Consider the following 13,126-nt stretch of genomic DNA (forward strand, 5'->3'; position numbering starts at 1 on the left):
AATGGTACGCCCCTGATATGTAAACATGACGGTTGGTTGTTAAACCATTTAAACCGTCCGTTATTGACATGCTTCAAGCATCGCCTTGTATCCCGAGTAGGGTGTCCATTGGTGAGATCATGCCTGTCTTTCGCCGTTGGAGTATCAGTGGGATCTCTCATCCGCATGAAAAAGGGACAAGTCCTCAGCTCTTTGACCCATATCTGGGGCAAAGGTTGGTGTATACTTTGGGACAATTGCTGCTTCCAGATCCTCTGCATGTCTGTGGAAAAGCCTGTCAGAAAATTGGATTACTATTAGCCATGATGTAATGCATCATTAAATGTATCTGGCTTGTGATTGGTCGCCCAGATTTCGTGATGATTTGAATCATCCGGGCATGTGTCATTACCACTAACTACTGCGTACACAACTATGTGTGAATTTGCGGCGCTTTGTGTTGGCGCGAAAGTTAAACTCTCCACCTAGGTTTCATTATCATTGAGGTATAGGACTCTCATTCGGTGCATGGAAGTACGTTTCGTACATGTACTTCCATGCTTGGTGCTTGCGGTTAGATTGGATTGATAACAAATATACGGCGACGATGATTGACCGTGTGTGTTGGAGATGAGTTTCGCGGTCGAAGCGCTGCTCAAAATTCAAGTATACGAATATACTCGATTTTATACTCGGGGTTCTGGGATCAATAAACCGGTAGATCCCAAAATCAGAATTGTTCAATGAGTTAGCTCTCACTATAATTATGCCAAGATATGTTACATTTTATAACATACATATACTCTACTTTTACTGGCACTTATTAGGCCCTATATAAATCTTTTTTTTTATTACCATTTATTGAATAATTTACTTATGATAAACATCTGTATAATTTCGAGTTCGACTAAATGCCTTCATCATAATATTAAATAACATAATTTCATTGCTGTTGTTTTATGCTTTCAGACGATTTCCTAAAATGATGTATGCCAATCTCGCATCCAATGAGGATCTTTTGAAAGACCCAAGTCTTGAGCAATAACAAGACTGTTGTGGTAATAATAGGATCCATAGAAGCTTTCTCCAGCACCACATCTCAAACGCTTCAATCCTTCTCCAGGCCTTGCCGTCTAGATTTCAAAGGCGAGTGGTCAATCGCTCGCTACCTTGATGCTAGGCGAGTAATTGAATCACTCGCTAGTGGTCGAATCACTCGCTAGTGGTCAAATCACTCGCTATAGTGGTCAAATCACTCGCTAGTGGTCTAATCACTCGCTAGTGGTCGAATCACTCGCTAGTGGTCGAATCACTCTCTAGGTCTGAAAGAGCAATCAGTATGTAACACTTATACACTGCTGACATCCTGTCTTTCAGAAATCAAGACTAATTTATTACGATAAATTGAATACATTGGAAGTGCTAAAACTTGAATGTAATTTAGATTCAATTTGGGTGATTCGCATCGAGCGATATATATTGTCTATGGTGAGTGGAAAATCGCTCGCTAAAAATTGAGTTTGGGCGAGCGGTGGCGGGCGAGAGCGATCGCTCGCCTCAAACCGCAAGGCCTGCTTCTCTGATCTGCCGCATTGATCACCCATGTTTCACATGAATATGTTGCGATCGGGAAAATTAAAGTGGAGACGAGTCTAATCCAGATCTTTGTTGACCTGCTGATGCTTCTGTCCTTCCATAACTTGCGCATTGTACACATTGATGTTGTTGCCATATTGCTATGCGACGTCTGATCTCAATATAGCATCCGCCTTGATTTGAAATCATGGATCCAAGGAAGTTAAACTGTTCGATAACCTCAATTGCTTGATTTCCTGCATGAATAGTGGTGTTCTCTTCTTGTTTGTTGATGACCATCACCTTTGTTTTGCTTACATTTAGAAAAGGTCAAACTTTTCACTCTCCGTTCTCAGACCTTGCGACTTTGTAATTATCATAGTCTTCATCTGATTTAGATCGCATCCATTCTTTGCAACATTTGTTCTTAATCGTTACAGCTTCTTCACCTCCTCGTTCCACCAAACTGTCCTCTTCACTTGTTCTGGTCTTCTGTTTTTACATCCGCATTCTATATACCTAAAGGGCATTATGTTATAGCTGATTTGAACCACCCCCATTCATCCTCGTTTTCTTCTTTGTCTTGTAACTTCTGATACTTGTCTTTCATACTCTGATCTATCAGTCTTCTATGGCAAGTTGGACTTTGTTGTCCATTACTGTAGCTTTTGTATAGAAGTTGATTTCTTTTTGCATGTTATGTCCTTTTTCCTGGTCCTCCTGGTTTATGAGTTGGTTTCCAGGATGAATCTTGTCTGTGTCCATTTGGATATTTGGCCTAGCTGTTTAGTTAACCATGTTATGTCTTTTTGATATTCTACTCAAGATTAAGTATATCTGTGAGGCATGGTCATCGTTGTTCCATCTGTACCATGTATAAACTTGGCTATGTAGGCCTATGTGCTGATAGCAAGTATTGGTCACAACTGAATAGTCCATGTTGGGCACCCAGCTCTAGAACTAGTTGGCCATTGTAGTTCCTCTCAGAGTGGTGATTACTATGGGTCAAGATGTGCTTCCCAGGGAGTCTGGCCACCTAGATGCCCAATAGTCCCCCATGAAGCCCCCCCTGGTAATCACTAGGTTGTTCTTATTTTTGGTTGATGGTATCTCATAGGTCCTCAAAAAAGCTGTCTTTATCTTCATCTGTGCAGGAGTCATTACAAATAGCATATCATTGAAAAATAACTATGTAGTATCTTGCTGATCCTGTCTTATTTGCATTTTGATGATTCTTTCTGATGGCAGGAGATATCCATTATACTTGGCAATGTCTGGATGGATCATAAATCCTACTCAATGAGTAGATCTCTTCTTGCTGTCCACTCCTGACCAAACAGCTCCAAACGTACCCATCCCACTTCCTTTCCGTCATGTGTCTGCCAGTCCCATATTTAATAGAAATATGATACCGCTCCATTGTCACAACAATTTCTGGTGTCTTATCGCCAAGTCCGCAGACATTTCAGGTTGCCACACATTTTGTACTTGGTTTCCGTCTCATTGGTTTTATTCATTTTCATGTCGTTTACCGTTAAGGTCAGTACTGTTACATTTCCTTATGTTTCTGAGCAATTATTTTCCACTACAGACTTGCTAGGCCATTCGCAGTTTCACCAAAACTTGGTAGCTTTGGTAAGAAGTTTCTACTGGTTAGGCAGATGAGCAGTAGCTGTTTATCATCTTAACTAATGAAACACCCCTGATCTGGAACATGTTGGTCGTTGAACCATCCGTGTGTGAGTTCATCCGTTCGTCATTCAACATGCTTGGTGTCCATTGGTTATAACATCACATAGTGCAGTTATGCTGTACAGCAAACATGATTCGACCTTTGCAGTACTAAAACCTACTTAACAGGAAACTACTCCAGCAAAATCAATCGATAAACTATCCTCCACATTGAATGGTGGACTGCACTTTATATGCCCAAATATGGCACTAGCCAATCAATAATCACCCTCTTGAAATCCCCTGACTCGCTGCACTGACCAAAGTTATGGACAGATATGCTTCTTTATTGTTACTTCCCCCCATAGGACCCCTGGGCCGGTGTAACGCGCCCCTTGACCCCCTTATCGGCGACACTGGAGGGTTTTACTGTCCCTAATTTAAAACGTTTATTTTGGTGACCATTTAATGACTGTGATAAAGGCGACGAAGAATTTATGTCTGACTGATGAAAACAAAAATATGTATCTTGTTACCCATCACTAGAATATTGCATCATGGAGCTCACTTTAAAGTGTGCTCTTTACTTAGTGATTTTTATGTACTTTGTGAGACGGTGTGAAACGTCGTTTGTACCTGAAAATCAAAATGACACGAGCAAACCAAGCTTCCAAAAAGATGAGATGGAAAGCTATCCCTATCTTGCCATTGCTCGACCCCCTTGGAAATTCCTTAGCGTCGCATATTTAGTCAAGCACAAACCAAATTGCTTTCTCAGAAATGGCCTGCTCCAAAATCAGAGTGAAAGTGCCTCCCCCAAACAGCTCATTTTTCTTGTGCTATTCTTAAGCGGCCAAGTTGAGTTGAATCCCGGTCCCCAAAGTGTCACTCAATATCCATGTGGGGTATGTATTAAGGAAGTTAGAGATGAGCACAAAGGGATTTTCTGTGACAAATGCTCTATTTGGTACCATACAGAATGCACAGGAATGTCAGAGTACATGTATAATACTTACTGTAAAAACTCAAACCTATCTTGGATCTGCCTTAACTGCGGCTTTCCAAATGTATCCACTGGTATCTTTGATAGCACACTGTTAAGTACCTCAAATTCTTTTGAGCTACTTGAAGACGACATATCAAATGTCGGCAACATCTCTCAAAATGAGATTCCGTTCAATCCAACCCAAACCTCAACTCCCGACAAAAATAAAGAGAACTCAAACAAGAGAGACCATAAAAACAAAAAGAAAACCAAACGTCTAAAAGCCATGATAATAAACTGTGATGGCCTACATTGGGAGAAAAGAAAAAACGCCTTCCATGCCACAGTAAATGAACTCAAACCTGATATAATAATTGGATGCGAATCCAAATTGGACCCCACTATGCCAACCTACTCAATATTCCCAGAAACGTACAATATTATGCGTAAAGATAGGAACCAACATGGAGGAGGTGTATTTCTTGCAACCCATGAAAACCTCCTAGCAAATGATCAAATTGACTTTGACACATCATGTGAGATTGCCTGGTCTACATTACAAATTTCAGGTGCTGGCTCTCCACATTGGTAGTTTTTACCGCCCCCAAATGCGGGGTCTGAGCCATTTGATCTGCTCGAAGACAGTGTAAATAAAGTCCTAAATTCACACAAACAAAAGAAAAACTCAGACAACATAATACTCTGCGGCGATTTCAATCTCCCTGATATGGATTGGAAAAATGTTATAGTCAAACCTGAGAGTAAACAAAAGAGTCTTCACAATAAAGCCTTGGATATTTTTGGGGACATGGGACTCATTCAGCTTGTGACTGTCGTCACCAGACCAGTGTCCCAAAATACCTTGGACCTTATCTTCACCAATAACCCAAACATCATATCAAATATAAAAACTCATTCTGGGATCTGTGACCATGATATTGTCTGTTGAGACAAATTGGTGCAACTTCAAGGAAATAGTACACACACATATGGAGAAATTTATCCCACATAAAATGTCCAAAACAAAGCATTCCTACCCATGGATCAACCAATACATCATCAGACAGATGAGAAGAAGAGATAGTCTTTACCACAAGGCTAAAAGAGCTGATCAACCACGCAAATCAAAAATCTGGAGTGCGTATAAAAAGCAGCGAAACCTTGTTACAAAGCTTCTTAGAGAAAGCCATGAGTCGTATAAGCTCAATGTACTGGGCCCAAGCCTTGACACAAATCCAAAGCGTTTTTGGTCCTATGTTCGCTCTCTAAGAAAAGAATCTCTTGGTATACCACCTCTCACTACTGAAAACAAAACCCACACCACTGATAAGGATATTGCTGAAGCACTAAATGATCAATTCACATCTGTGTTTACAAAGGAAAATGTAGAACTCATACCTGATAAAGGAGTATCACCATACAATGCTATATCTGACCTTGTTGTTGATTTGGATGGAGTCATAAAGCAATTACAACAACTGAATGGAAATAAAGCAGGAGGACCTGACAATATCCCAGCTAAGTTTCTTCAAATTTACGCTTGTGAGTTGGCTCCAATGCTGCGTTTCATCTTCCAGCAATCATATGATTCTAGCTCTCTGCCTTCTGACTGGAAAAAGGCTTTGGTCAGTGGTGTTTTTAAAAAAGGCTCAAAGTCATCTCCGGCAAATTATAGACCTATTAGTCTCACCTGCATTACATGTAAAATCATGGAACATATAATACTCTCTCATACAGCAAAACATCTAGCTAAAATAAGATCATCATTGATGAGCAACATGGATTCCGTGAAAAATTATCTTGTGAGACCCAATTAATTCAAGCAACCCAGGATTGGTCCGAGGTTCTAAATCGTGGTGGTCAAACAGATGTACTACTCTTAGACTTTAGCAAGGCTTTTGATAAAGTCCCTCACCAGCGCTTGTCTACAAAACTCAGTCATTATGGCATAAAGAGAAAAACCCTTGGATGGATCCAAGACTTCCTGTCTGGGAGAGAACAGAGCGTAGTTGTCAACGGCACGCAATCCCGATGGAGTCCAGTCCTGTCCGGAGTCCCCCAGGGCTCGGTCCTAGGACCCACCTTGTTTTTAATATACATAAACGACATTGTGACTGATGTGAAATGTACCCTACGTTTATTCGCTGACGATTCAATTTTATACACGGAGGTTAAAAACAGAGCCGACCAAATCAAACTTCAAGATGACCTTCACAGAGTTTTCAAGTGGGCCGAAAAATGGCAAATGTCCTTCAACGCCAGCAAATGTCAAAAACTCACAATTACCCGCAAGACCAAACCTCACACTTTCACATACAAAGTCGACAACCATCATATTGAATCCACCGCAAACCACAAATACTTGGGAGTAAACATCAGTAGTAACTTGGACTGGAAACAACACATTCAAAACATCACCTCCAGTGCTCGGAGTACCCTAGCCGTCCTTAGAAGAAATATTTCATCCTGCCCGTCTGATGTCAAATCACGGGCCTACCAAGCCTTAGTTCGTCCAAAACTCGAATACTCTTCAGCTGCTTGGAACCCCCACCAACAAGATCAGGTGAACAGGATTGAAGCTATTCAGAGGCAAGCGGCGAGATTCGTCAGTAACAACTATGAAAGAACAGCCAGCGTCACTGATATGCTAAAAATCCTGGAGTGGGAATCCTCGCCACACGGAGGCTGCTCAACCAGTGCTCGATGTTCTACAAGATCCATTTTAGCCTGGTGAACATACCATTTCCATCTTGTGTCATACCAGCTACCCGTCAAGGAAGAGCAAACAATATCTTGAGCTACAATAACATCCAATCCCGTGTGAACACGTACAAGTATTCTTTTTTTGTTCGGACCATACCCATCTGGAACCGTCTACCAACAACAGTGGTTCAAGCATCCTCTATAAAGCAGTTTCAGACGCTGGCCCTTCCAGTGCTGAGGGAGATGCAACCCACCCCCACCCACCAGAAGCTGTAGGCAGCCATGGTTTTTACTTGCACCAATGTAATTTTTGAGCACCTGAGGCACTTCTGCACAGCACATTCTCCAAGGACAAGCGTCAGCTTACTTATGGAGTATTCATCTCAAGACTCAAGACTCAAGTCTGCTGCCCTCATATCTCAATTCGCAAAATAATCCCGATTAAATACCGGAAGTCAATCAACTGAGAGAATGACGTCACTTCAGTGACATGTTGACACCACAACACTGCCCTCAGAATGGCGAACTTTCTTCCTCAAAACTTGCCAATTGCTCAGTACTTCGGTCATTACTGATCATGCCAGCAGTGACAACGTGTAAACAATATATTCAAGAGATAAACTAATGATTTGAAATTTGATAGTGGACGTCATTAGGTTGGGGATCGTCGTTGAAACATCTGGATACCAGTTCCGATAAGCTTAAAGTTCCATTCACCGTTGTATTCAGTGCAGTGTTGTTGTGTCTGGTGTAGTTGGCAGTCGACTCGGTTGTCGAGTTCACATTCATTCAGTACTTCCTGTGTGTACCTGTGTATTTTGTACACCTTTAACAGCTGAATTGCCCATTTTCTTGGCATTATTGTCAATCTATATACTCTAATTCAATTTTGTTATTTGTGTTGTGCAAGAACAGATTATAAAATCCAAACAAAATGGATCTAAACAGGACGTTGTATGTTGTGTTAGGACTTTTGTACCAAGTTGTTTACCTGCATAGCACATCACCAAAAATCTACACCAATAAGTATGCTGTACACATAGATGGTGGACCAGCAGAGGCAGATAGAATAGCAAGAGATACTGGATTTATCAATTTAGGCATGGTGAGTACTACTACTGTTGTCGTGTTGTTCAAACGGGCAAGGGAAGCTGGTGGGGTATAATATTTTGCAAGGTTCCTTATTCTCTCGGTCGGGCCACGTCACATCCATTCATGCATTGGAGTGAAAACAACTTATCGCATATTTTTATTTGCAGAGAGTCGAACCTGGCACAGTAGTGTGATAGCTTGTGATTCACTCCAGAGTTCAGTGAATGCGAATGTTGTTTTCACTCCAGACAGTGCTATTGTCAAGCCGGTCATTACTGGATGCCCGAGCGACAGAATATATGCGTTAAGCATCGTGTACATGCGGGACGTCAAGCATGTGGAAAATAACATGTGCTTGATGGTTAGCAGTACGCTTATTATATTTGAAAAAGGAAATCTGCAAATTATTACAGTATGATGTAGTTTCAGTACGGTTAAAGTTTTTGTCAGAGAAGAACAGTGCCACTTGTTTACATTTTGAGAGCGTGCAGAGCGTATACACGGAAGTGTGATTCTGATTGGCTGAATCAATCGTCTGACAATCATAGCAACAGACCGAAAATCTGATTGGCCGATTGTGCATCAAATCGTTGGTCAGCGCAGATCAGTGCCTTTGAAGTGAACACAAAGCTCCACGTATGTCGCTCATTAAGGCTACATGCTCTTTTTGGTTGAAATTTTTGGCGGGAAATAATAAAACATTAAAGTAATCTTTTATCATAGTCAGGAAATTAATGATGCATCTGGTAGCTTAGATCATAACTTTCATTGCACTTAGTTGCAATTATCCCAGAAAATTCTTGATTTGTTTTTACAGAGTCTTGAATTGTCGATGTTTTTGATCAAAAAACATCACTCTGTGTATTTTGAAACTCGAGGCATTAACTCTTCTCAAATTAGCCCCAAATCATAATTTATTTGATTTTGGTTTGATTTTATTTCACAATAATTCTAAGGTGTTTTGACCTGACATTTACTTTTTGGATTTCAAATTTAAATTTATTGATATACAATATTTTGAATAAATAAAGAGTACGCTTACCTTTCTGCAACACTTCCCGGTAAAAGCATCTGCTGATAACCAACATTTTAGCTGAAAACAGTCCCTTCCTATCATTTTTGAACAAAATATGGTTCAAAAGTCCGTACGCTGCGTGTATAAACTAGCACAGCGAGATAACGAACAGAGCTATTTACGGTGGGGTATCTATTGTACCGGTAAGCTATTAGGGTAGGCCTATAGTATATCTTCCCGCAAGTGACAAGATGTGTCAAGCAGGGCGGTATATTCAAACGCTATTGTCTGGATCATTGAGTATCGATTGAGCACGTATACATGTGCAGCACGGATGTGTGTGGTCCTCCCCAGGTTTTGACATAAATTACAAATAACGTCGTGAATGACCCAGCGTTTTCATTTTATTATTACTAAATTAATCGTCGTTTATCACGAAAAGCTAAGAGTTGTACCAGTTCAATTCATCAAAATTAATTTGTATTAAATGAAAAACAAACAGACAAGTAGAGTCATATGTCTTTCTATGACCGTATTCCTACCAAAATCAAAATCAAAATGATTTTCAATACACTAGAAACGTGTTATGTATATCTTTGAAAATCGCCGAATGTTAACCACAGTCACCGTGGCACAGCATAGGCCGGGGCCACTCAAATATGAGAGTGTATGCGCATGCGTGACCAAATTTTTTCTAACACCCCTAAACAAGTTTTCCTCTGTGAGCAAAATTACCCCTAAGCAAGTTTTTAGCGCTTTCCCCCAAAATTTGACCCCTAAACAAGTTTTTGTCTAATTTTGACCCCTAAACAAGTTTTTGTCTAAATTTGACCCACTTTACAAGTTTTGATGGATTTTGACAACTTGAACAATTTTTGTAGGCCTACTAACTTGTCAGTTCTTGTTATTGAACACTAAAAGTCTACCCTCCCTATTATAGGCATGCCCTACCCCCCTCCGGTATCACTTATTTAGGTCTAGCCTACATATAAATAATGACACGATGAATTCAGAGTGTACCATGAGGCCTTCAGATTCGCAGATTGTTACATGAATCTGATTGGATTCTCGTAAAAGTAGTTTTGTGAGAATATAAAATACCAATATACAGCGTAATTTATCCATTCCAGAGGCAACGTTAAGCAGTATTCGTATTTGGTTCCGAATTCGGCACCTAAAGTATCGTGTCCCGGTATCGTGTCCCCTTTTCATGCTTCCAGAGAAGGGGAAACTCAAAAATCTACCAGCAGGTGTGGTAAATAATGTGAGGAATCTATAAAAGTCTTGAAAATCTTTTTGAAATCGGGTTTGAAATACATGATATTTTCGTCCCCCATCTGTCCACTGAACTATATACCCATCATAATTCATATGACGTCATTAATTAATATGCACGTTTTTTTATCTGAACAGTATTTTTACATAGAAGTACAAGGCCAATAAGGCCATGGTAAATCACATGTAATACGTCATGAAATATATTTGCATAATAGAGTGACACTCTAGGTTTGGAGTATGCTGTAAACATTTCTATACTGAACGGGAATTCGGCACTGGAATAAACTTTTTTCGAATCGTAGTTTCAGCAGATTAAAATGGTACCCTAAATGCGTTACAAACGATTTTAAAACTACCCTTTTCATGAAAATCACCGCTTTTTACCCCCTAAACGCGTCCAGCGCAGAACATGCTCAACCAAGAAAAACACCCCTTTTCACGCTGTTTTTTGGTCACGCATGCTTACATCATTATATTTGAGTGGCCCCCCCCGGGAGCATAGGCATCTTTAGCATTCAGTGAAATTGGCAGTGGTTCAACCCGGTGAAAATTTTAGTATTTTTTATTCTTTTACTAATGCGCTGTGCCGTTTTACAAACACGCCCCTGAATGAAACTCATGGGCATGTACCCTTAACAGGGCGCTCGCGTCAATCTGAAACCCAGTCCTGCAAGCAAGACTTGTAGTACCGGTATACAGTTACTGGAATTACAGTACGGTAACTGAAACTATTTAAACATCATCATAGACAGACATAGTGCCATGTTCAACATCAAACGTTTATTGAGTCAACCTTATCTTTTAGAATGTTTAAAATTGAGTTGAAGTGCAATTTTATTAAAATTTTTAACAACATTTTTGAAGTAACTGTCCCTCGTGGTTAGCAGTGTTTACATACGGTACATGTGTACTTCCAAACTTCCATTGCACTTTAAACACAGTGTCATGCTTCTTTTTTCGATGTCCACTAGATTATTATATATCTTTTGTATCTACATTGTAGCCTCAAATGTGAAGCTTTGCGAAGTATTGGTGAGCAAAAGTTACACTTCTCAACTACATGTGTATTATTAGAAGGTAATCGGTCTAATCACAGATGGACATTTTATCAAAATTTATAGAAAAACATCACTGGTAAAAACAACTGCACTGCCATTTACTTCATTTATGTCTATTATTAATGATAAAGAGTTTCATCAACCTTATAGGTCTTTAGTTCAAATCATCCTCCAGAAAACATGCAAGGAGTACAAAAGAATCAATACCACTTTAACAGGTGATTGGTATTGTACTCCCATACATGTATGAACTTGCATGTCTTCTGGAGGACGATTTGAACTAATGACCTTCTGTGCAAGTTTGTGCAACCGCCCTATTGAAAATCAAAAATATTTCTTTTTGGAGATATGGCCAAAACAGTGCTGCTTTTAGCAACAGTGTTACAAAAAATAAATAATTAGTACCTGTCAATAGATCGTCACTGCCGAGCTTGGGCTGAATCGGCTAACACTAACCATATCTCTAATCATAGGCCTATAAAGCCCTTCACAATTAATTCTTAGTTTCCCGCCCGCCTCCAAAGCAGAGAATTGCAAAATATTTAATTATTTTATTTTTATTTTGGATTAAATTCTCTTTTAAAATAACTTTTAATAACTTCCATTTTAATAACCATCCCTTGTTTTCAACCATGAAACAGGAAACTAAACATCAATTGTAAAGGGCCTAATGAATGACATAAAAAATAACAGCTAAGAAGAGATACATAGTATTTTAGGTATTTGCACAAATTTTAATACTATGTAATGAAGAAGGAGAGCGTGTGTTATTGTTGTGGATCCTATTGTACTCCAGCAGTCAGTCTTGGAGAAATTGCAGTCTAACCTGTAGCAGGTGACCTGATGAGGACATAATGTGAATACCCTAAATAAACTGGTTAATGTAATCCCAGTTTATAATCACCACCAGTTAGGTAGCCCTGCACCAGTAGATTTATATTGGGGCATGGGCCAGTAAATATTTAACAATGCTGGCCCATCAGGTCAGTAGATTTTTGAGACTGAGACCAGGAGTCCATTTCACTAAACTTTTAAGTTAACCCTTCGTAACTCAAGTAACCGTTTGTAAAGTTACGAATACCCAATACTAGACGTAACTTTAGGAAGGGTCCCTGTAGTAAATCCCTAATACTTACGATACAAAGGTTACCGTTCATAAGTAAGTTTAGTGAAATGGAACTTAAGACTCGTCGTAAGTTGCAAACGATTTCGAGACTTATGAAGCTTCGTAAAGTTTAGTGAAATGGACCCCAGACTATAAAATTATACAAGAGTGAAGGACATTTGAGACAGTATCTGTGTAATTTATTTACTTTTATTTTCTAGTTTATCATTGATCTACATTTATCTGAGCTTGCTTCGTAAGTTGCGAATTGTATACAGCGATCCACTTCTTTCGGGTGCTGTCTGAACACAACAGCCGTTTGTATTCTTCGTAAAATACTGTTCACAAACACACCACGCTGGACCTTTCTGCCATTAATTCTGAAACCATAACATGCTAGCAGTTGACATCAAGATTTACAGAGCAAGTTTTTGTAATTAGTGCTTTATGGAATAGACATACAGAGGTAGACACAAGGAGCAATAACCTGCTGCCTTCGGGCCAGCTGGGAAGGTTTCAGGCTGGCCCAAGGGCAAATCCACTGGCCCAGATTCAACTTCATTGTGTTCCTAATATTGTAACATCTTATAAATTCATAATTATGCGAAAATCCCAACTGGCCCTCTGGACGAGAAAACTACTGGCCAGTGGCTAAATCGACCCTG

General features: G+C 39.8%; 1 protein-coding gene across 1 annotated transcript in view; it reads left to right on the forward strand.

Moving 5' to 3' along the window:
- Nucleotides 1–7,394: 7,394 nt before the first annotated feature.
- The window catches only part of LOC140171377 (furin-1-like), a 185,485-nt gene continuing 179,753 nt past the window's right edge, over nucleotides 7,395–13,126 (forward strand). The window contains 1 exon segment of the mRNA XM_072194621.1: nucleotides 7,395–8,018. Within this exon segment, the coding sequence (XP_072050722.1) occupies nucleotides 7,848–8,018 (171 nt within the window). The 5' untranslated portion in view covers nucleotides 7,395–7,847.

Source organism: Amphiura filiformis, chromosome 15 (genome assembly GCF_039555335.1).
Source record: "Amphiura filiformis chromosome 15, Afil_fr2py, whole genome shotgun sequence".
NCBI lineage: Eukaryota > Metazoa > Echinodermata > Ophiuroidea > Amphilepidida > Amphiuridae > Amphiura > Amphiura filiformis.